General features: G+C 50.9%; 2 protein-coding genes across 7 annotated transcripts in view; both read right to left on the reverse strand.

Annotated features, from left to right (window-relative positions):
* Positions 1 to 11,585, reverse strand: part of ACVR2B (activin A receptor type 2B) — a 42,332-nt gene extending 30,747 nt beyond the window's left edge. Inside the window, exon 1 of one of the 5 annotated variants that reach the window (XM_036030499.1) lies at positions 10,132 to 11,583. In XM_036030499.1, coding sequence (XP_035886392.1) covers positions 10,132 to 10,183 — 52 coding nt within the window. In that variant the 5' untranslated portion in view covers positions 10,184 to 11,583. Of the gene's footprint in view, positions 1 to 6,265; positions 7,066 to 10,131 lie in introns of those variants that run through there. The other 4 variants (XM_036030500.1, XM_028518158.2, XM_036030502.1 and 1 more) reach the window with 4 other exon arrangements.
* Positions 11,586 to 20,676: 9,091 nt separating this feature from the next.
* Positions 20,677 to 24,520, reverse strand: part of XYLB (xylulokinase) — a 38,916-nt gene continuing 35,072 nt past the window's right edge. For both annotated transcript variants that reach the window (XM_028518379.2, XM_036030503.1), the window contains exon 19: positions 20,677 to 21,091. In XM_028518379.2, coding sequence (XP_028374180.1) covers positions 21,014 to 21,091 — 78 coding nt within the window. In that variant the 3' untranslated portion in view covers positions 20,677 to 21,013. The remainder of the gene's footprint in view (positions 21,092 to 24,520) is intronic.

Consider the following 24,520-nt stretch of genomic DNA (forward strand, 5'->3'; position numbering starts at 1 on the left):
GACCCTATGGTTTGCAATCTGGCACTCAATCCACTGAGCCACACCAGTCAGAGTGAAACTTTCATTTTTTAAGGACGGTTTTACTTGAAATAGAATTTTAGGTTGGCAATTATTTCTTTGAGCACTTAAAGCTATCATTCCATTGTCCTCTGCTTCTGAGAAATCAGCTGTCAATACATCGCTCTTTTAGTCTCTGGCTGCTTTTTAAGATGTTTTGTGTTCGGTTTTCAGAAGTTTGGCTGTGATAACCATAGGTATGAATTTTTTACTAATTACCTTATCTATGTTCACAGGGCTTCTTAAAACTGTAGCTTAATGCCTTTCATTGGTTTTACCAAGTTTCCAGCTGTTATCTCTTCTGCCTCATTCTCTGTTATTTCTGTGGTTCTGACTACATGGATCTTAGACCTTCTCACTTCATTCTTTATGTGTCTCTCCCTCTCTTCTATAATATCCCTCTTAAAAAAAAGGATTTATTTACTTTTTAGAGAGAGGGGAAGGAAGGGATAAAGAAAAGGAGAGAAATATCGGTTTGCAAGAGATACATCAAGCAGTTGTCTCTCGCACGCCTCTAACCGGGGACCTGGCCTGCAACCCAGACACGTGCCCTGACTGGGAATCGAACCAACGACCTTTCAGTTCACAGGCCAGTGCACAATCCACTGAGCCACACCAGCCAGGGCATATTATCCATCTTTTTCTCTCTCCTCGGTTCAGTCTGTATATTATCTTCTGATTCATCTTGCAGTTCACTAATTCTCTCTTTAGTTGTACCCAATCTCCTGATACAATCACTCATTGACTTCATATCTTCTGGTAGTCAACAGGTCAGTTCCAAAACAGGTTTTTCATTTGTTTTCATATATTTCAAAAATATACTCATATATTTTTCTAGCTCTCTGTTGAAATTCCCACTTTCATTTCCTTGACCAAATTGAGTGCTATTATTCAATATGTATATGATAACTCCGATTTGGAGCTCATCCAGGTCTGCTTCAATTGTGATGTTTCTGCTAGCTCCTTATTTTAAACAATTAGCCAGGTATTATATATGTAAAACCATTTGCAGAAAGAACCTGGGGCCTAAAATGATGTTATATTCCTCGAATGATGCCATGTGTGCTTCTGGCAAGCAGCTAAGGGCACCATTAATCCCAAACATCTTAACCTAATGTTAGAGTTTGTCTTCTTTTGGCTCCCATCACCCCTAAGTCTTTGGGGGTCCCAACTCAGAAAGGGGGTTCACTATACCCTCCGTCTGTAACTCCAATTCTTGTCTTCCTGACCCCACAAGGCTATCAAATGCAATTCTCAGCCTGTCAGTAACCCAGATGAAAGGTCTGAACACAGGCTCAAATGTCAAAGTCACCACCCAGGGACTCTGTTCTCACACAGATCCTGGCCTCCTAGGTCTTCACTAGCTTCTTAGCTATGCAATGTTTTCAACAACAGATGTTTTCTTAACGTGTCCAGCTGTTCCAGGTGTCTTCAGAGAGTTGTTCCTGATTATCAGAAGAGGAAGTCTCCATACCTACTTTTTACCGGGCTTTTACACCTATTTCTGGGACCATACTACACCCAAAGAGGATATAGATCTACATATACATGGAAACTGAGATCACCAGTACACGTGAGATTGCCCATGGAAAGTGTTAAGAACACAGATCCCAGGGCAGAGTCAGGAAAAAAGTAACTTCCATTCCAACTGCAACTCAAGAACACAGCATTCACTTTCAGCCAACTGTATTATTTCAGACTGTGATGGAATAAATTATGCAGCCCACCCCCCAAATTCATGGATTGAAGCTCTGACCTCCAATGTAACGTACCAGGAGACAGGGCCGTTACAGAGTTAATTAAGATCTAATAAAGTCCTAAGGGTGGGACTGTAATACAAGAAAACTGGTGTGCTTGTAAGAGGAAGGGGTGTGTGTACACAGAGGAAAGGCCGTGTGAGGACACAGCAGGAAGGCGGCCCTCTGCAAGCCACGGGGAAAGGCCTCATGGGAAAGCAGCCCCGCCAACACCTTGGGTTTGGACTTCCAGCCTCCAGAACTGCGAGAGAGTCAATGTGCTCTTCGAGCCACCAGCCGGTGGCAGTCTGTCACGGCAGTGCTGGCAGACCGGAACACAGGCAGTGCGCGTCGCCTGTGCAGTGTGGGGGAGCTGCTGCAACACCACCTGCACTAGAAACGGCACCACAAGCCCAGTGGCAGCGAAATCCACAAATCCCGACGAGAGGGCTTACACAAGGCATCCCAGTAACACAGTGGTGAAAACGTAGACACCGTGCCCTGCCTGGTGCGGCTCCGTGGGTCACCGGTTCAACTCCCACACATGCCTGGGTTGTGGGTCAGGTCCCAGGTTGGGGGCGTACGGGAGGTAACCGGTTGATGTTTCTCTCACACTTCAAGGTTTCTCTCTCCCTTTCTTTCTCCCTCCCTCCCTTCCCCCTCTCTAAAAATAAATAAATAAATATTTTTTTTTACAAAAAGGTAGACACCATGCTGAAGAAGGAGACCAGGAACACAGGCTCTGGAGAACAGGTCGTCTCCAATGGCGTCTCTGCTTCTCCAGGCGACGGTGGCAGAAGGCTGCGCAAGGGAGCAAGGCAGACGCCCTCGGCCAGGAGAGAACGCTCGCCAGGGCCGCTTCTGTCACGAGGAACTTCTCACCAGACTCTAGAATAGTTCTTCTCCAGGTTCCCCCACACCCTCCTCCATTATCGTCACCACACGGGAAGTCGGGATCTTCACTGGGGTCACCACCAATGCCAATACCCACAGCTCCTTGGCAGCCTTCAGCGGGCGGCTCAGCCTCTCTGGGGGAGGGAAGCAGCATGGAGCACAGCGAGCAAGCACAAGAGAGCACGCACAAGCATGCTGTCCCGATCCACACCGGCACATCCTGGCTAGCTCACTGCCCCACTGCTCCCCGCCTCCCGGGCCCTCCCTCCCCGGGCTCCGGCACCCCGGGAACCGGGAGACTCAGACACAGGAAGCAGCCTCTCTGGCTCCCCTCGGACACTAGCCAGCGGAAGTGATGAGCACCCTCGGGGCACCCTCCATGGAGTGGGCTGTTCCCAACCTCTGTGATCCAGAGCTTCTGGGGCCAGGGGGAGATGCTCACAGGTTAGAGGCCCACCTGCCAACTCACCCAGCTCTGCCCCCACTGCCGTCACCTTAGGAAATAACCAAACAAACAAATAAACAAAAAAACCATATAGCCATTGCTCAGTATCTATTAAGATTTCATATCTACATGTCCTACAACACAGAAATTCTTGTCTTCAATCCTCAAGAAACAATACACATAAACTGTATACATTCAGAAAGTGCACCCAGCAATAGACAAGATAAAATGTAGCCTATATACCCAAACTTTGAAATTTTACACAGCTCTTAAAAAGACTGAGGTAAATCTATATATATGAGGAAGACTGCCGAAAAGTGCCTGAGTTTAAAAAGCCGTGACACACAGGTGCAAGTCACAACTGTGGTGAGCAAAAGATGAACACAGAACAGTTCATTCCGTGAGATCCCATCCACAGAAAGCACAAAGCAGGTGAAACTCACTTATGCCGTTAGCAGGCAGGGTAGCAGGGGTGAGGGGTGGAGAGCGGAATGCAGCCCCAGAGGGCTGGGTTGGGGGAGAGGCTGGTGAATCTCTGATTCCTGACCCGGATTCTGACTCCGTGGATGTGTTCAGTTTGTGAAAAATTCACACAGCTGTCACTTATGATAATTACACTTACAGGCGTATTTTATATTTAAATGAAACATTTTTAAAAGGGCAATAGCATTTTAGGTTTTTTGTTCTTTTTTTAAGATTTTATTTATTTATTTTTAGGGAGGAAAGGCGGGGGGGGGGAGAGAGAGAGAGAGAGAGAGAGAGAGACATCAATGTGCGGTTGCTGGGGGTTATGGCCTGCAACCCAGGAATGTACCCTGGCTGGGAATTGAACCTGGGATACTTTGGTTCCCAGCCCGTGCTCAATCCACTGAGCTACGCCAGCCAGGGCGCATTTTAGGTTTTTAAAAAACCCTCCATTTCTCTAAGCACTTTGATAGGTACACAGCTAAGATGTCTAGAAGGATACATACCAACCTGAGAAGGCTCACTTCTGGAGGGGGACTTCAGTGGTGAACAGGGGAGGCCCTAGTTTTATCTGTAACATCTGAATTCTTACAATTAAATACACATACATTATTTGGAGAACACAAATTAGTAACACTTAAAGTGGGAAGAAGTCAGGGCCAAAAGTGACCTCTGCTCCTCCAGCCTACACCCCAGGGTGGCTCCCGGGAGACCCAGGTTTGGGCGCAGTTTTCACCGCAGGGAAGACAGGGCTGCATTGCTCTGGTTCACCGTCTCCCCCAGGTGGCCCTCCAGGGCCCACTCTCAGGTGGAGGGGCCAGAGGAGGACCCAAGCTAGGTGGGAAAGAAAACCAGAATTCACCTAACTTCCCTGCTGCTCTATTTCCTAAGGCCCAGAGCGACGAGCCCTGATCCCCTGGACCTCCTTAGGAGGTCTGAGCCACAGGGCTCCCCTCTCACTCACACCCCATCCGAGCTGGCAGTTCCAAGCAGGGGGCCCTGGTCTGCCTGGTTTGTGAGCACCTAAAGGGAACGTCAAAACTTGGGTGAGAAGAAAATTCCCAGAAAGCATATAAAGTAAAGGTTTATTAACCCATGGCTACTAGTCCAGGGCTCTGAGAACTCACTCATGTTTTCAAATTAATGGGTGGGTGAGGGGGGGGCGGGTGTCAATGACACTTGGACATAGAAAGGCATTGTCCTCGTACCTGAAAACACTGTGCACCACTATACACGCCAGAGGGAAAAATCTCCCCAGCATCAACACTCGGAGAGAGTCAGCTTCTGAGCCGGCCTCCTGTTTCCATTGGTTCAGGTCTGGGAGGCAAACAGGGGCCTCTCCCCCTCCCTAGATGGACAGACAACAGCTGGTCTGGTCACACCTTCCCAAACGCTCGGCCACAAAACCCGGGAAGCAGCCTCCTCCATCCTCCAAGCCAAGGGCTTGGGTTTCCAGCCGGCCTTCCTTTTCCTTCCCCGGAACTAATTTTAGCCTCCTCGGTTGTCAGAGTAGAACTGAAACGGTGGGCAGAGGAACGTTTGCAAACAAGAGCATGAGCTCACCTCACAGCACACCTCGCCTCCAGCCCAGAAACCGGCCGAGAGAAGACCTGCTGTGCGGGGCGAGCCAGGCCCCTAGAGAGGGTCCCCAAGGGAGGAGGAGGGACACGCGTCTGCCCACAGGGGCAGCCTCCCTGTCCAACCCCGGCTCCCAGCAATCACGTGAACATGAATGAAAACAACCAGGCAGGGCAGCCAGCCCTGAGAGTCTGGAACAGGCAGTCGTATGTGCGGAGCAAGGCTGGGATAACCAGGGGCAAAGCATGTGGCCCAAGGTGGGAAGCCATGATTGATCCACGAGGAGGCTCGGAGGACCCCCGAACGGTCCCACCCTACACCGTCAGTTGATCTCAAGTACCCACCATTGTCTCAAGTGCAGGCATCCCCAAGAAACTTACAGAAGACTCAGAAGAAGGCAGGAGCATCCCTCCCCTCCCCCCACACCACCCCCATCGCCACCTAACCACCTGGGCATCCGGAAGCCAGGTGCCTCAAGGGACAAGCGCCTCTCAGGCTGGCAGGGCCTGTGAGTCGGGTGGAGAAAGACAAACCAAAGGGGACCATTGAACAAGGGGGTGAGTGTCTACTCTGGAACCAAGAATTGGTGATAGGATGAGAGGGAAGGAAGAGAAGACCAAGAATTTTAAGAAGGCAACCAAGTTCCTTTGAAAAGACCCCAAAAGGGCGGAACTAAGAAGTCTCACCCCCGCAAGCAACCCTTTTAAACAAGCCCTTCGCACCGCAGGGATGCGGAGTACCGGAAGCTGGAGGTTTTAAGACTGCGTTCTTGCACGCTGAGAGGCCAGCCCCATCAGTGCCCAGTGCCACCAGCTGTGTCCTGCTGAGGTGGGCGAGGGGCCCCCCAGCAGCCCCAGTTCCTGCCTAGCAGTGCTAGGAGGAGAACTGCAAAGAGTGAAGAACAAACACAGGGCCTGCCAGGCTGCCAAGCCCAGCAAGCAGGCGCCCCTAGGGATCAGCCCCTCCGGCCAGGGCCTCCAGTGCTGGCACCTGCCAGGGGCAGCTCTATCCACACCTCCCCAGGTCCAGGGAGGAAGCCTGGCCCTGCCCTCCGACTCCCTGTGGCCAGCGTCGAGACCTGTGCCCATACCTTTGGGGGGAGGCAGCCCCTTTGCCCTGGTGTCCCCAGGCTCAGGCTCCGAGCTCCAGGCCCACAGCGGCTGCGCCTCCTCGGGGCGCCACGCAGCCGGCCCGCTCGGGGGAAAGGGCATGCCCGCGGCAGGCTACAAGCCCGGGCGCTCCTCTGGGCACGCACGGACGGCCTCAGCTCCAGCGGCTCCCAGGCCCCAGCAACAGGCCCTTCCTGACATTCTGCGCGTGTGGGAGGGAGAAGAGCCAGTGCAAACCTCAAGGCGCTGGCGGTTGGAGGCGGGTGGGCGGGTGTGGGCGGGCACACTGCCCGGCCACCCACAACCACCGCCTCCCTGAAACCCGAACCACTTCTGGGAAAACTCAAGGACGCCAGGATTCTCCTCGGTGGCCAGCGGTACTTCAGAACCCCTCATTTCCAACCAAACTCTCCCACGCTGAGCAGGTTTAGCGCGGCACGAATCTCCTAGGCTTTGAGGAAAAGCCAACTTCCCACTCTGACTGATGGGGTAGGCTGGCAGGAGGCATTTGCCATGAACCGCACCTCCCAAACTGTCTTTTTAAAATCAGGAGAACAATCTAGATCAAAGGTCCCCAACCTGGGGTGATTCTGCCCCCCTCTGCCCAGACACTGACATTTTTGGCTGTCACGATGAGAAGTGCTACCAGCACTTAGTGGGTTGCAGCCAGGGATGCTGCTAAACATCCCACAATGCACAAGAGCGCACACGCACACCCCGCAAAAACCACCAGCTCCAAACTGTCAACACTGTGGAGGTGGAGAGCCCTGTTCTAGAATGCAGCCCATCCGGCCATGACCCTGCCGGAGAACTGTCTACCCAGTGCCATCCTGCTCAGTATCACCCAGGCCAGCTCCATTCTCCACCCCCCCTCCCAGATTCCAGGCTATGGTAACGGGCCAGAAAATGCAAGTGGGTCCAAACTCTGACAGGATGTCCCCCAGGTCCCCCTTGTCCGACCCTGAGCTTCCAGGCAGAGAGTAAACGCACTGGCACTCAGGGGAGGGCTTCCTGGGAGAGGAGGAGGAGGGGGAGGGGACCACGGCTGGAATCTGAGCACTGGGCAGAATCTGAACCAGAAGCAGAAGTAGAAGAGAAACCACATCCAGTGACTAGAACAAAGTCCAAGCAGCAAGGTAGGAAAAAGCCCAGTGCCCCCTGCCCCCAGGACAGGGAGCTGCCCCTCAGGACTGGTACGATGGTCAGCCAGGACGTCAGAGTTCAACCCGGGGGGCCAAAGTTTCCAGGTATCAGCGCAAAACAGGGAGTTGCATGTATAATGTGTGCATGTGTACGTGGGCACATACACACACACTCATTTGTATTTTCCTGGGGAAAAGGTGTGCACCTTTCATCAGAGTCTCAGAGGAGCCCATGGTACAAAGGACCAAGGCGTAGGATGGGGGCCTCTTCACTGGTGTCCCTGAAAAGGAAGTTCCTTAGGTGAAGTGCCAGGGGAAAGTGCAGGTGCTAACCAGGGAGCTCCACGCCCAGGAAGAGCCCGAAGATAATACACAAGGCCATGGGGTTCTGGGTCTTGTTTTCACCCAGATGTAGGGCCTGGGAAGATGGGCAAGTTTCTCCCATTGTCTGCCTCAAGAAGAGCCTCCAATAGCTGAGGAGGGTGCCTACCCCCCACAAACCGCAGCCTAGTCAGCAAGACTGGGCGGAGTCTGGAGTGCCTACAGGTACAAGGACAGGTAGGGGACAACACCCTTCCCTGTGGAGGGGCACTAATGGCCTGTGGCTCTACGGTCTGTCCCTGACAGCTACCACTACCCCGGCCTGAGCGTCACTTCACTCACCCACACACACTCTTCCCTCCTGAGGAAACAAACAAGACCTTGCAGTCAGAGACCACAGTCAAGGCCTGAACTTCAATGGGACAGAGAGGAGTCAGGTGGCCCTCCCCGGACAGTGGCTCCTGACCTTCCACTCAGAACACTCTCCACTGGGTCCCATGGGCCCTGGTCCAAACCCCCAGGATTGAGACCGACGTCAGGAGCTCCGATGGGATTCACAGATGGATCTACCTGGGCACAGGGCAGCTCTGCCCATAGCTCTTCAAAGGCCAGAGCAGTGGCCACCAGAGAACTGACTGATGCAACCACAGGTAACACCCAGAGACCCCCACCTTGCTCCCAGGTCCGGAACGACAAGTCTTTGAATTTCAGTATAACTCCAGCTGCCCCACTTTGCAGGGCACTACTCAACCCAGGCAGGGGTACCGGAGGGAAGAGGAGAGAAATGTAGTGCTGGGGGGCGGGGGGTAGGATTCATCCTGTCTTGCCTAATCCGTGAGGACGGGTAAGACCACACTGAGAAAATTAGGACAGGGTTTCAAGATCCCAGGAATGTCCAGGAGGATTCTAGGGACAGCCAGGTGAGCTGTGCATGCCTATTAAGTAAGCTTGCTGCCATCCTCCCCTCTACAGGCCAATACGTACCTTTCCTTGGGAAAAAGCATCTCAAAACAGCACTTAAAAGGAATCCGGGCCAGGCAGGCAAAAAACGAAATGGCTCCAAAAGAGCCCTGACGCTGCCTTCCAGAGAGCCCAGGTGCCAATGAGGAGGTCTCTATCCTCTGGTCCCTCCATACAAAGCACCAAGCCCGACAAAAAGAACCCACTTGTTTTGATGTACACAGCTAAGTCAAGCAACATCTCAAAAGAGGCGGGCAGAGTGGCAGAGGGGTGCGATGGAGATCCTGGATTCCCACCCCCGCTGCAGCGCGGGGATCCCAGGCCCGCCCCTGCACTCCCGGCCCCGCCCTTCCCGGGTTTCCCAGACTCCGCGCTGCTGCCACCGAGGGCGGCTAGGGACCCGCGCTGCATGTATAATGGGGGTTGGGAACAAAGGCGCGCAGGACCTGGCGCTCCCGAAGCCGCGCCTCAGAGGCCCGGGGCCCCGGGCTCCCCGGAGCTTCGATGCACGACCCCTTACGCTTCCCAGAGCTACACAGAGCCAACCAGAGTGTGGAGCCGGTCCCTGAGTGCACACCCAATTTGGGCGAGCCCCAGCAACCCTGAGAGAGTGAAATCAGTTGTCCGGTTTTAGGAGAAAAAGTGCCTCCCCCCCGTAGAACTCCGCATATATACACCCGCACACTCTCAACCACGCGCGCGAGCCAAACGCTAGCTTCGCGGGTCATCTACCCCCGCCACGTGCTTCCTGGAGTCCAGAAGGAAGAGGGACCTGTTGGTTTTCCTTCGCGTCCCACCTGCCCTCCCAGGCGCCCAAAACAAAGTGGTCCCGCGGGTGGCTGCATCTCGTGCTGTGGGGTCCGCGGTAGGGAAAGCGGGTGAAGGTAGGAGCGGGTGCTCCTATCCACCCACCTTGCGCGGAACATGACACAGACTCTTGTGGGATGGGGTGCAGAGAACTCCGAGCTGAAAAAAGCAACCCACTCCGCTACACCTAGTGGCTCTCAGAGTCGTGTAGCCCTCCCCACAACCGCTACTGCACCTACAATCCCGCCACCCCGGATTAGATCTGCCCGCCCCGCTTGGCCACCTTCCCCACGCCCTGGTTTTCCTCTCACTTTCCTTGGGTTCCCCGCGCCCGTGTAGTCTGACCCCCGACCCAGGGACTCCGGGTCCCGGCCCTCATCGTGGGGTCTCCACCGTTACCGGAGCCCCGCAGACCGCCACACAGACAACATCATCCCCCTAAGATCAGCTAACGGGACGCCGGGCGCGCCCCCAGTCCCGGCCCCGGGAGGTGCGAGTTGGGTGCAGGTGGTGCGGCAAGGAGGCCGCGGGTCCGCCCTTTGTTGGTAAACACCGCGCGCCGCCGAGGTCGGCCCGCACGCCCTCCCCGCACCCCCCACGCCGAGCCCCGTCCTTACCCGCGCAGAGCGATCCCCAGAGGAGGGCGAGGGCCGCCCAGGGCGCCGTCATGTTCCGCGGCGCCGCCCCGCGGACACCCGGAGCCTGTGGGCAGGGCCGCGCGGCGCTCCCAGAGCGCGCAGGGCCCGCGGCTGCCGCGCTCTCCTTCCCGCTCCCCCCTTCGGTCTCGTTTCCCGCGCGCTTCCTGCGCCTTCGTCCCCGGGCAGCAGCGTGCGGGCTCCAAGGGCCGGCTGGAGGGGCCGGGCTCAGGGCCGCTGCGCGCCGCACGGGCTGCGGCCCGGGCTCCGGGGAGACTCGGGGGCCGGGGGGCGGCGGCAGGGCGCAGGCCAGGGAGCACCCGACTCGGGCATAGCGCGGCGGGGCTGGGCCCGGGCCCCGGGCGCAGGGGCCGAGTCCGGAGGGGCCATGAACGGGGGAGGGGTGGGGGGGAGGGGAGCTGAACCGAGTCCAAAATGGCTCCTGAACCACGGCCACGGAGACGAGCCAGCGGGGAAACCCGGATGTTGGATACAAAGAGGAGGCGAGCGGGCCTGGGAGGGGGAGGGGAGGCGGGCCCTCCGGCCGCGTGGTCCGCGCCCCCCTTAGGGGCGGGGCCCCGGAGAAACAACAACAAGGAGGCCCCACCTCCAGCCTGCGTGCTCCCAGAGAAAGCGGAGGGACCTCCAAAGGAGCGCGGTGCACGGATCGCTTACAGAGGTGTCGAAGTCGGGCCCGGGACCACTTCGCCCAGAACCGCTGGACCCCGTGGCCACCAAACCCGGAATTCTTGCTCCGGGGCCCTGGAGCCCATGATCCCGAACGCTTGCTGCTCTGCGACCCCTGAGTGGATGGACAGCTCCTGAACTCTGGCCTGACTACCCCACTGGCCTCGATTACCCCTCTGTGAAGGGAGGGTCCAGTGAACCATAGGAGAGTCGTGGGAACCGGCCGAAAAAGGCTGTCTTCTGTAAAATGACAAGTGGACCCCCATGTCCACACCTCCAGCCTCTGCTCCCAGCCCCGACACACACACAAGGGCACAGCTGGGGATCCTGAAGTTGGACCCGTGCGCGGGGACCCGTGAGGGAAGGCGCGAGCCTCGCCCCGCGGAGCAGAAGCGCAGAAGCAGAGGGAAAAGAGACTTCGCAACTTGTTTCCCACCCGTAACTGCAAATGGTCCTCGGCACTCACACCCCACCCCCACGCTGCTCTCCGCACCACTGAAACTGTTCTCAATTGCCCCCACTGCCCACAGTTAAATATCTCGTCTCCCAAACGGGCCTTCCTTGCCCTCTTCACCTCCCCCAAGTTCTTTCTTGGGGGCGGTTGTATTCCTTCTCGGATTCCACCCTCCGTCGTATCACACAACCAGAGCTTGGGAGGGTCCCGAGGTAGCTCCCAGCTATAGAGGGGAAGCCCGTCGCAGCTCAGGGAAGGGGTGCAGGATCCTTGGGCACAGAAATTGTCCTCCCTCCTCCCGACTGGTCACAGTCTCCGTCAGGGCAGGAGCAGGACAAAAACAGCCAGGACGAAGGCGGTGCCTGGAAGTCGGAGTTATCTCGCTTCTCTGATCTTCGATTTCCTTACACACAGAGCGAACAGGTTAGACTCCTTCCGTGCTTTGCATTTTTTACATAGCCGAAACCTTCTTTAAACAAAATGCTATGGAAAAGTTCACCACATAGGTCCTGGACTTGTGGCTCACTTGGTTAGAGCATCTACCCAACACGCGAAGGTTGCGGGTTGGATCCCGGGTCAGAGCGCACACACGAGTCAACCAATGAACGCATCAGTTAGGGGAACGACATACTGATGTCCCTCTTTCCCCTTTCCTCTCTCTAAAATCAATCAGTCTTTTAAAATGTATCTCGTATCACATTACTCCTTATTTAAAATCTTTCCTGTTAGGATAGCTAACGAAGCTCTATAGAATCAGCCCCTTTCCTCTCCCACCTCACCATTCTACAGCAGAGGTCCCCAACCCCCGCCCTCACCCAGCCCCGCCCCTTACCTGTTAGGAACCAGGGAAGCAGCCAGGCTCGCTGGACCTCCTCCTCCTGTCGCCCCGCCCCCTCCATCCTTCTACCTCGGCTAGCGAGCTAATCTCACCTGAGCTCTGCCTCCTGTCTCCTCCACGCACCTCCGTCTCCTGCGAAACCCGGCCCCGGTGCCAAAGGGGTTGGGGACCGCTAAGCCAGAGCACCCCGTGCTGCTTTCTATTCTCAGACGCATCCAAGTAGTTTCTTCCTTAGAGCCCCCACGATCGCCACGGCCGCTGCTGGAATACTCTTGCCTGCTTGGAGGGTGGAAGTGATGATCTTATGCAATCTAGTTAAAGAAGCGATATATACCATCCCCTTTGTCGTATCCTATTTATTACAAGCCAGTTCCAGCTACTGCTCGCACTCGACAGGGAATTCCGCAAGGATGTGATTACCAGGAGGCAGGGGATCGTCGCAGGCCGTATATTCGAGGTCGTCTGCCACATGGCGAGCGGCATCCCAGCCCGCTGTGCTCCAGGCTCCTGGTTTCACAGGCTACACCTTCCACTTCGCGCTGCTCTCCTTGAACACGGCTCAGGAGGGCACTGGGAAACGCGCCTTGTGAGCAACACCCTCAGCCTGCTTCCTGCCCTTAGAAAGTTGGGGGGCCCCGAGTCGGGGGCCCAGAGTCTTTTTACCTTTGGTCCCTTTTTATGTATTGGAGTTGCTCTCATTAGTATAGCTCCCCAAAATGTTCTGTGGATTTTGTGATTTGAACTCACTCTGCACACCATAATTATTTTTGAGATCTCTCTCTCTCTCTCTCTCTCTCTTGCCCTAATCCCTGACACTTTAGGTATAAAAGGATGGGGTGGGGGGAAAAAACTTATGAATCTTGAAAGTTGTTTGAACCAGCTGGAAAGGTTCTATTGATTCTCTCAGAGGATCTTAGCAAAGTATCTTTCAGGCTTTGCTTTTTACAGCCATATCTTATATTTGATCATCTTTTATTGGCTTAAAGGGATGAAGATGAGCTGTTTTTTCACCCTACCATCTTTATAGTCCCTCTAAACTCTACTTGAAATCTGGCTAGTTCTTTTCAGAGTAATAATCCGCTGGCATGTTCAACATTCTGCCTAGAATTTATTTTCCCAAGACCAGATATTCAGTTGTACACTTTCTGTTTTCCAAGTCACCACGGGTACTCGGTTTCCTTGCATTTTTCAGCCACCTGTAATGGTTTTCTCACCAATTTTCTTGTCTGCACCCACAGCCTAGTTTCAATGTCATATTTATTAGGGTTTTCAGGAGGGGGGGTTTAGCTTTGGCACCAATTTCTACATCAGTTACCTATTGCCGTGTAATAAATCACTTTAAATCTCCATGTTTTAAAATGATACTTATTTAGCTCATGAATCTTTAGGCTGATTTATTTTTTTATTGACTGATATTTAGAGACAGAGGCAGAGAGAAATATTGACTTGTTGTTCCACTTCATTATGCATTCATTGGTTGATTCTTTATGTGCCCCGACCAGGCATTGTCTCGGGACGATGCTCTAATCAACTGAGCTGCTAGGCCAAGGCCACACAGGCTGGTGATTCAGAGTGGGCTTGGCTGGGCAGTTCTTCTAGGCACATCTGGACTCACTCACGTGTTGTCTGGGGCAGTCGGTCACCCTGTGGTTGATCCAGGATGGACTTGGTCAGGCTAGCTTAGGCACAATATTTTCATGAAAAAGGCAGAGAACGAAGTGAGAGCAATCCCAATTGCATAAGGGCTTTTCAAAGCCCAGTTTATGGCAGGTTTGTAAGAATCCCATTGGCCAAACTCACAGAGCAGGGCCAAGTCAGAGAGGGGAAGGCACAACAAGATTCCATGGCAAGATACGTGGATATAGAGATAAGTGAAGAACTGGGTATTATGCAATCTAGTAGAGAGATCAATGTTATATTCGCTTCCTAAAAATAATCCGGAACTTCCAGACAAGATGGCGGCACAGGTAAACATAGCTCCCCCTCTCAATCACATCAAAATTATGACTACACTATAGAGAACCACCACTATTCAGAACCATCAGAAATTGAGCTGAATGGAAATCCTACAACTATGGGATTAAAGAAGAAGCCACATTTATCTGCCTCTCCTGTACAAACAACATCACTGGATAACTGGATAGGGGTTGTCTGACAAACCAAATGGTTGAGGCTATAACATTCCTTAAGTGGTGTATCTTCATTGCATATTGGGGCTTTTAACATTATAATGTCGCTCTGACCAGCATGGATTGGGCATCCTCTCGCAAAGCAAGAGGGGTCACCGGTTTGATTCCCGGTCAGGGCATGTGCCTGGGTTGCAGTCCAGGTCCCCAGTTGGGGGTGTGTGAGAGGCAATTGATTGATGTTCCTCTTCCTGTCTTTCTCCCTCCTTTCCTCTCTAAAATCTTTTTTAAAAACTTAAAAAAATGAAGCTCTGGCTGGCATAGCTCAGTGGGTTGAGCACGGGCTGGGAACCAAAGTGTCCCAGGTTTGATTCCCAGCCAGGGTACATTCCTGGGTTGTAGGGCAGAACCCCCAGGAACCGCGCGTTGGTGTTTCTCTCTCTCTCTATCTCCCTCCCTTCCTTCTCTAAAAATAAATAAATAAAATCTTTAAAAAAAAAAAAAACTTAAAAAAATGCATTATCATGTCCTTTGTCCTAATTTTTCCCCCTGAATTCTACCTTGTCAGATATTGATATTGTTGTAATCTTTGCATTTAATAATTTGTATTTGCCAGGTACATTGTTGCTGTTTTGGATCACTTGTTTTAGGCATGTCTCTTGTAAATAATGGACAATAAGATACTGGTGTGTGAGCCAATCCCAACTTTATTTTGAGTCCTTCCATTTACTAATTTGATTCCTACGCACTTGTCCTTGTTGTCTGCCACATGTATGGTGCTACGTTTAGTGTGTGTTTTCCACTATATGATCTAATGCCTTTATTATTGTTTGTGTGGGCATTAAGGGAGATGTCTATTTTTATCCTAGTGATTACTTTCATATTATCCTACTACCTTCATATATTGCTTTTGTCTCCCTTTTCCCTTATTGAAGCCTCAGCTATTCGGTCTGTCAACTTTAAATATCGATTCACACATACTGCCTTTGCCGGCTTTGCACTGTCCTCTTCCTCTCTCCCTTCTTTTTCATTTATTTAGTTGTCTTTCTTCTACCTCGTCAAAGCATATACCATTTGATATTATTCTTCCACCCTTATTCCCACTTTCATTGTGGCCTTGGATCCAAAATTAAAGATATTCAATACTCTCTACCAGTCCTTTGCTTCAGTTCCTCCAACCAATCACCTCCTAATTGGATGAATCTTGTCCTTTAGTAGAAACCTAAGGAGTTCTTTCCTGAGCTCTTGAATGATTAAAACTTTAAATAAATAATATTTTCAAGACTTCCAGCCAAGATGGAGGCATAGGTAGACACACTGTGCCTCCTCGCACAACCAAAAGAAGGACAACTATTTAAAAACAAACAAACAAAAAACAACCAAAACTGACAGAAAATCTAACTGTATAGAAGTCTGACAACCAAGCAGTTAAAGAAGAAACATCCATCCAGACCTGTAGGAGGGGTGGAGACAGGCAGCCGAGCAGAGAGGACTCGTGGCCAGGCGGTGGCTGGTGGAATGGGAGGTCCCACATTCAGGAGCAGATAAACCAGGAGGAACACCTGGGCAGTGAGACAGGCCTTGCAACCTGGGGTCCCACCACAGGGAAATAAAGCCTCAAACCACTGATTGAAAACACCTGTGGGGGTTGAGGCAGCAGCAGGAGAAATTCCCAGCCTCACAGGAGAGTTTGTTGGAGAAACCCACAGGGTCCTAGAATGTACACAATCCCACCCACCCGTGAATCAGCACCAGAAGGGCCCATTTGCTTGTGGGTAGCGGGAACGTGACTGAATCCGGCAGAGAGAGGAGGAGGCGCCTTTGTTCCCTCTCCGACCCCTCCCCCACATACAGCATCACAACCCAGTGACGTGGGTTGCCCCGCCCTGGTGAATACCTAAGGTTCCGCCCTTCACTACGTAACAGGCGTGACAAGACAAAAAAGATGGCTCCAATTGAAAGAACAGATCAAAGCTCCCAAAAAAATACAACTAAGCGACGAAGAGATAGCCAACCTATCAGATGCACAGTTCAAAACACTGATAATCATCATGCTCACAGGATTGGTTGAATTTGGTTGCAAATTAGATGGAAAAAATGAAGGCAACACAGAGTGAAATAAAGGAAAATATACAGGGAACCAATAGTGATGGGAAGGAAACTGGGACTCGGATCAACAATTTGGACCAGAAGGAAGAAATAAACATTCAACCAAAACAGAATGAAGAAACAAGAATTCAAAAAAATGAGGGGAGACTTAGGAACCTCTGGGACATCTTTAAACATTCTAACATCCGAATTATACAGGTGCCAGAAGGAGAAAAGGAAGAGCAACAAGTGGAAAAGTTACTTGAACAAATAATAAAGGAGAACTTCCCCAATCCGGCAAAGAAAATAGACTTCCAGGAAGTCCAGGAAGCTCAGAGTCCCAAAGAAGTTGGGCCAAACGAGGAACGCACCAAGGCACATCATCATTACATTACCCAAGATTAAAAATAAGGAGAGAATCTTGAAGCAGCAAGAGAAAAGAACACAGTTACTTACAAAGGAGTTCCCATCAGACTGTTAGCTGACTTCTCAAAAGAGACCTTACAGGCAAGAAGGGGCTGGAAAGTAGTATTCTAAGTCATGAAAGGCAAGGACCTACATCCAAGATTACTCTATCCAGCAAAGCTTTCATTTAGAATGGAAGGGCAGATAAAGTGCTTCTCAGATAAGGTCAACTTAAAGGAGTTCATTATCACCAAGCCCTTATTTTATGAAATATTAAAGGGATTTGCCTAAGAAAAAGAAGATAAAAAATATGAACAGTAAAATGACAGCAAACTCAACAGTTACTAACAACCACACCTAAAACAAAAGCAAATTAAGCAAACACCTAGAACAGGAACAGAACCACAGAAATGGAGATCACATGGAGAGCTATCAACAGGGGAGGGGAGGGGGGGAGAGGGGAAAAGATACAGAGAGTAAGTAGCATAGATGGTAGGTAGAAAATAGACAGGGGGAGCCAAGAATAGTATAGGAAATGTAGAAGCCAAAGAACTTATATGTATGGCCCATAGACATGAACTAAAGGAGGGGAATGTGGTGGGAGGGGGTGTGCAGGGCGGAGGGGAATAAAGTGGGGTGGGAATGGGACAACTGTAATAGCACAACTAATAAAATATATTTTTAAACACTTTAAAAATATATTCTTGATACTTGGACAGCTTAGATGGATACTAAAAACCTACTTCACATTTTTTTTTCTCTGACTTTCTTGAAAATGTTGCTCCACTGCAACTTGCTCTGTGAGAAGTCCTATACCAGCCTGACTTTTCCTTGTAAGGGTCCAGGTCTCTTGGCCTAGAGAGTCCCCCCCCACCCCCCTTGCCTTTATAGCTGGCTAGGATATTTCTTAGCTGGTCGTCCTGGGACAATTTCCCAAGTAACAAGTTAGGCCCTTTTAAGATACAGATTCGGGTCTTCTTTTGTGTTCAGAAATTTGTCTTGGGGCATAGTTATAAATATTAACGCTGCCCCGCTGTCTTACCTTTTGGCTTCAGGATTCTTCCTGTTAGTCTTTCTTTGTCTGCCGTTTTATCTATCATTTTTTTCTGGGCTTTTTAAGTTCCTGTATATTATTTTTGCTGAGGTTTAGTTTTTCATTCCTCTTCTCTATATGCTTTACTGTACTTGTGGTTATTTAGTATTTTCCCTCAAGTTATGTTGTAATTCAGGCTCCAAAACTATGATGACGTTACCTTTTCATTCAGTCTTTCCCAAGTTTGATCCGTTCTCTTTTCCCATATGCCCGTTGCTTTTCATTTTTCTTCTGAGTTTTTGAATTCCCGATCTGTGGTAGTTTTCACATCCACAGTTGTGTTTTAAACTTTATTTTAAAATTCATGTTCGAGGGTTGTTTCCATTTACCGACTTTGTTCCTTTCTACTGTGGAGTAGTTCACCAGCTTGAAAACTTGAGATTCTCATTGTTTTCTTCCTGTGTTTCAATAGACGGTGAGTTCCTTTTTCTATTTATGTTTACATACTTACACTAACGGGCAACTCTCTAGGGGCAGATGTAAAACGGGGAATGAAGAGTGGCTGTCTACCTCTTGGTCCAAGAGAGCTCTGTTGGTTGATAACATAAAATTACATCTTCAGCTTCTGGCTTCCTTGTTTTCCCATCACCCACCAAGCCTGCAAGGGGTACCACTCCATTTCAAGATGACTTCTTCTGTCCTAGAAGTGATGCCTCTGGTCCCATTCATTTTCTCAGCCCCTTCCTTTTGACGGTGCACCAGCCACTGCTCTGATCCACCAGACCTCAGACCTGTTGCAGTATTTTCCACTCTGGGTGAGACCACAAGCAGTGTGGTTTAACTGAAGTCCTAACTTAGGCCCATGGAAGAAAATAAATCTAGAGAATTTTGCAGGAGGCAGGTCCGAGAGGACTTTCTATGGAGGTTTTGCAATAATCTGAGCAAGAAACAAAGGAGTGTAAAGTAAACAGGAAGAATGGAGGGAAAGGGGCTGCTTTAGGAGTTACCAAAGAGATACCAAAGGAATGACCAACATCACTTAGTGACTGGATATTTCTGGAAAGAGGGAGGATATAAGTGTTAGGCTTTGGTTCCTGAATGAATGGATGGGTGGCGTTGCCAGTTCACTGAAACAAGAACTCTGGAGGCAGAGGTTTGGGGAGAAACAGAAAGGGAAGACAGGTGGAGGCTGGAGAGAATGCTGGAAGACTCCAAGGAGAGTGCTGGCTGGAAACAAGACAACTCAGTATTACTGGTGTACGAGTGTTGAATGCTGAAGCCGGAGAACACGTGAAGTTGTCCGATGAGACAGGAAACCATGGGAGGGAAAGGTGGATGAGAACAGAGGTCTGGGGCCCAGCAATAATTCTGTGAAGAAAGAATGAATGAGAGATTAGGAGAGCAGGAGAAAAGTTGGAGAGAATGGCTATCGAGAGGATGTATCATACTGACACTAAAAATAAAAACCTACTTGCTGTTAGAGGATGCTTGGGAATCAGCTAATTATTTTGAAAACTGGTGGAGGAAAGAATCTATTTATTCTGCCTCTCCTGGGTCAACAATACCACTGGGTAACTGGATCAGGGATGTTTGGTATAGAGAAGAATCCCAGCCAATAAATGAGGAGGGATAACAAAACTGTCTCCCTAGTGAACTCATGGAGCTAGGTAGAAACATCACAGAAGGGAGAGAAAACCAGACGCAGTGTGCCTCCTGATGGAGGAATACAACGCCAACTAAAACTGGTCTTACATAAAAAAGAAAATAATCAGAGCCCAGGCTGGCGTAGCTCAGTGGATTGAGCGCGGGCTGCAAACCAAAGTGTCGCAGGTTCGATTCCCAGCCAGGGCACATGCCTGGGTTGCAGGCCATGACCCCCAGCAACCGCACATTGATGTTTCTCTCTCTCTCTCTTTCTCCCTCCCTTCCCTCTCTAAAAATAAATAAATAAAATCTTTTTTTTTTAAAAAGAATACACTAAAAAAAAAAAGAAAAAGAAAATAATCACATATGCATCCCGTCAAGCCTCTAGGTCAGTGATGATCAACCAGGGGCAACTTTGCTCCCCTATCCCCCACAAGGGGATATCTGGCCATGCCTGGAGACATTTCTGATTGTCACGACTTGGGGAGGGGGTGATAATGGCATCTGGTGGGTAGAGGCCAGTGATACTGCTAAACATCCTCTGGTGGGCGGGGCAGCCCCCATAACAAAGCATCATCCAGCCCAAAATGTCCATAGTGCTGAGGCTGGGTAACCCTGTATTAGATCCAACCACCAATTCACAGGAAATGCAGATAATGGAGAACACAGTAATGACACTGCAGGGATGGAATCACCAAAATCCAGAGTTGGGAAATTCTCAGTTTTTTTTTCCAGCAAGAGAATTGCAAGGGGGTGTGGGGATGAGGTGGGGGTGGGGCTTGGGGATGGGGAGAGAATAAACTGTGCCGCCTGGGCCTCCGAGTGTCTCTTGTGCCTGGGAGTCAGGCAGCCTGTGGGCAGAACTGAAGCACAATCACCAGGCACCTTGTGTTTGGGGCAGGAGGTGGTGAGTTACACCAGGTGGGCAGGGGAGGGAGGAGAGATCGAGGAGGGAGAAGGAACAGATGCTGAAAGAAGGGTAAGAGCATAAGGGAGGGCTGGGCACGGGGAAGACAGGCCAGGAAACTGGGCATCACTTCAAGCAGGTGAAATGAGGAGGGAGGTAGCAGCAGGGAGGGTCAGGGTTGGGGGAGAGGATGGACAGGGACTGGGGGTGGGGGATGGGGAGTGGCTGTGGGTTAGGGCCTGGGGGAGAGTGGCCAGAGAGTCAGGACCGGAGGAGCAGGTAGGCTGAGGTCAGAGTATTTGGGACAGCTTTGTCCCCCCTATTCTATTGATTCAGGTTCCTGGATTAGCTTCCCTTCTCCCTTGAAAAGCAAAGAAGGCACGATTTTTATTGGCGATGTCCCAGAATCAGTGCTATCCTGCCTCCTGAAATAAAGGCAGGAGAAGAGATGCTTCCCTGTCCCGAGCACAAGGACACAGGGACACAGGCAGCCCATTTATGCTCAGGAAGATGTGCTAAGGCAGGCTTCCAGGGAATCCGGGACAGGCTGGAGGACCTCGGAATCGGGTGGCAGGTTCCCAGAACAGGGCGGAGGATCCCCGCTGTGTCCAGGGCCACACCTCCACGAGGGATCAGCAAGTCTGGGCAGGCGGGGTCGGCGGCCCTCCTGGGCCTGCAGAACTCACTCCAGAAGCCCCCGGGACTGGGACAGGATTCTCTGCTCGAGCTGGGCATACCTCGGGAGGAGGGCAGCATACACCTGCATGGGCAGAAAGGGCACTTTAGAACAGGGCGGGGTGGTGCAGCTTCCATCCCTCTGCAACTTGCAATTTGAAATCTTTTCATCCCATTTACTCGCAATTAAGTTTTTTTTTTTTTGCTGGGCAATAGAAAGGAAGTGTCAACTCAGAAAAAAAAAAAAAACGGGAAATGCTATTGCTTCTCAAACCTATAGTTTAAGATTTTTTTAAAATGCAAAGTATGACAAGAAGCCAATTTTTGTTATCAATTCTATCAAATTAAGAAAAACAAACCTGGTGAAGAGACGTGGACAAGGCTGTCTTATGGCACAAGCGGTGGAAGTTGCTGGTGCAGCTATTTTGGGAATCGACTTGACTTGACATCAGTATTAAGGAGCCTGAAAATGCCCATAGCCTTTGACCCAGGGATTCTACTTCTGCAAAGCTGTCCTAAGGAAAGAATCCTAAATAGAGGGTGCCAGGCCCACCAAAGGTGGTCTTCTTAGGACCCACAAAACGTTCAGACTCATAAGACTACCATGGGTCTCCGGAGGATGTACTGGAGACACATACCTGTCGGCATGGCGGCTGCAGGTGCTCCTCTTCAATGGGGCACCACAGAGTGGGCCGCACAGCAGTTCCCACAGGTGTCCGGAAAAGGGTCTCTTTGCCTCCCTGCCTTCTCCCTTCCTTGCCCCCCAGGTTACAGCTCAGGTGCAAGGAGATGAAATCCACACTGAATGGGGGGTGGGAGGCAAGAACCACCCTGGCTCTGAAGCCTCGTGTCCCACAGGGGTATCTCTTCTAACTCCCAGGAGTTACATGCCCGGGAGAAGTCACTGTGCTCAGGAAAGCCCTGAGTACGACTCCCCAACAGGTATTAATGGATTTCCCATGTCAGATGCAATTTCCCAACCAAAGGCCATTTTTTACATAAGCGGAGTTGCCTAGGAACACTGTTGACTTTCCATTTTATTAAGTTGCAAAGGAAACAGAGCCACAAAGTTAACAGAATATAAAAAAGGTTTTGTTAACCCTTTACCCACATACACTGGATTGTAATCATTGAAAAATGAGAAGCAACTTCTAAGACCCAGAAAACGCTCAGAGTAAGTATGGCTCATTAGCCAGAGAGGATGTTATGCAGTCATTGAAAATAATGTGTGTGTGCATTTTTAAGAATGTGAATACTTATGAGGGGATGTGGAAGTTTTAAAATGGGCTACAAAATTATATAGAGAATGTGCTGTCTAATAAACTCAAATCAAAAAACCAACAAGGGGAAACGGACCACAAGGAAATGCAACCCCACATGTTTACCTTTCATTCATTTTTTTAGAGCTCTTTTTTTTCCCCTGTGGCTCTAAGAGCCTTGCCTGAGAAACACTGGTGTACTTCAGGTGAGCAGGTGTTGTCTTAGGGCCAAAGGACCCAGGACTCACAAACACCGCTAGTTCACGCCAATCCCACTCCTTGTTGACATGGTTTAATTGACTCCACCGTGAAGTACTTTAGTAACTGATTATGCAATAAGGACCTACTCTTGGAGCAGCTAGAGCAGCTCTGTCTGTGAACGTGGAGAGAGTAAGGAGGCCCTGATTTCCTCTCCAGGGAAGAAATGGCAACATTTGGCTGAGCCCAGAGAGAAGACACTGTTGCTGTTCTGAATTTCCTCTTGAGCACAGCACTGCGGGAAGTGCCACAGAGAGGAAACAGGACGTCACCCTGCTCTCAAGGAATGTACAGTCCAGTTCTCCAACAGGTCACTTTCGCCAACAATCATAGACTTGTCCCTGCCTGCAACCTGGTGTTTGGGATTCTGAGGTTACCCTTGGGTTTCATGGTAAAGAGTTCCTTGAGCTATTAGTGATGGGCCATGGGCAAGCCAGGGATGGTGGTGGTGCACACCCTGAGGATTTGCTGCCTGTAACGAGGCAGGTGCAGCTGTCTGCCTCCCCAAATACCTTCCTTCCTTGCTGGCCTCCTTCTAGACAGGATGAAAGAGCCAGACCCTGCCCCAGCCTTTCTTATAACCGAGGCTGACTGTAGGACCCAGCAGCAGTCTTTTGGGGGAACTGAGGGGAACAGACCAGTATGTCTTAGTAAGTGTGTGGGGAGAGACTCTGTGCCCCACGAATGCAGTTGTGGGGGGAACATGATGTTTGGAGCAACTGCAGACACCCTAAAACCACCTGAAACACGCCTAGGGCTGCAGGGTCCCACACAGGAGCCACAGCCACGTGTGCCTCTGAGCACCTGACATGTAACCAGTGTTCCGCGTACACACCAGATTCCAAAAGCTCCAGACAAAAGGGAAGCGAAATACCACATTCGCACTTTTTCTTAATGATGACATGTTGAAATGACAATATTTCAGATATACTGGATTACACAAAATATTATGAAAAGTATTCATTTATTTCTTTTTTACTTTTTTTTTAAATGAGATGACTAGAAAATTTGAAACGACCTACGTGGCTCTCGGGAGGTTCCCATTGTCCATTGCTGATCTGGAGAACTGCAGGGAGCGTGACCTGCAGCCCTGACACTGTTGAACCACTGAACCAACACTGGCAGTGACCTTCAGACCTCCCGTTATATAAAAAAGCTACTATAGTCAAGGATGCTCTTTTGAGTCTCACAGCTGGCAGGTTAAACATAGCCAGGAGAGATGTCCCCAAATCACAGATGAAGACACAGAGGTTTGGAGATGAGAAGTGACGCTCAAGGTCAGGTGAAGAAGGCCAGGTGGTGAGGGAGAGGCAGAATGAGGGCAGAGCCCAGAGGCCCTTGATCTCAAGGTAGGATCTTTCTACTGCATTGAGCTGCGTCTCCAACATAAGGGCACACAACAGCAAACAACAACACGTGGGGGCACCAATGTGCGTGGGTTTCCCCGTCACCAGGAAAGCATGAGCTTCTGCCTCTAAGATATGCCAGGAACAACCCTTTGTGGCGTTTCTGTATGTCTGGTGGTAGCTTTTGTTCCTGAGCATCTTTTCAAGGATGTTTGTAGTGTCGCCCTCTGGGGGCAGAAGAAACTTTTTTTTTTTTTTTTTTTTTTTTTTTGCTGACTCGGGTAATAAAGATAATGTCTCCTTTGGGGATCAAGGTTGGGCAGCTTTGCTTGCTGCTCCTTTATAAAGTTGGGGGTTTCTGAGCTCGGGGTCCCTCCGCTGTAACACAGACATAGTGTGTGCACAGCAGCCACCCGGGGCCCACTCCACATCGCCCCAGGGCATTTCGGGGCCAAGGACAACTGGGGCGAGCTTGAGGCTCAGGCCGCCTGCGGCACCACCGTGAAGGGTAAAGCCCTCTGTCTGTGCCACTCCAGCTCCTGGGCTGCGAAAACCCAGGGCTGCGGTGGACGCTGTGCACACCACCCAGACTGCCCTTCAGGAATGGAGAACTTCCTGTCCTAGTCCTCAGCCGGTAGCCCCCTTCGGGGC

Source organism: Phyllostomus discolor, chromosome 7 (assembly GCF_004126475.2).
Source record: "Phyllostomus discolor isolate MPI-MPIP mPhyDis1 chromosome 7, mPhyDis1.pri.v3, whole genome shotgun sequence".
Classification (NCBI taxonomy): domain Eukaryota; kingdom Metazoa; phylum Chordata; class Mammalia; order Chiroptera; family Phyllostomidae; genus Phyllostomus; species Phyllostomus discolor.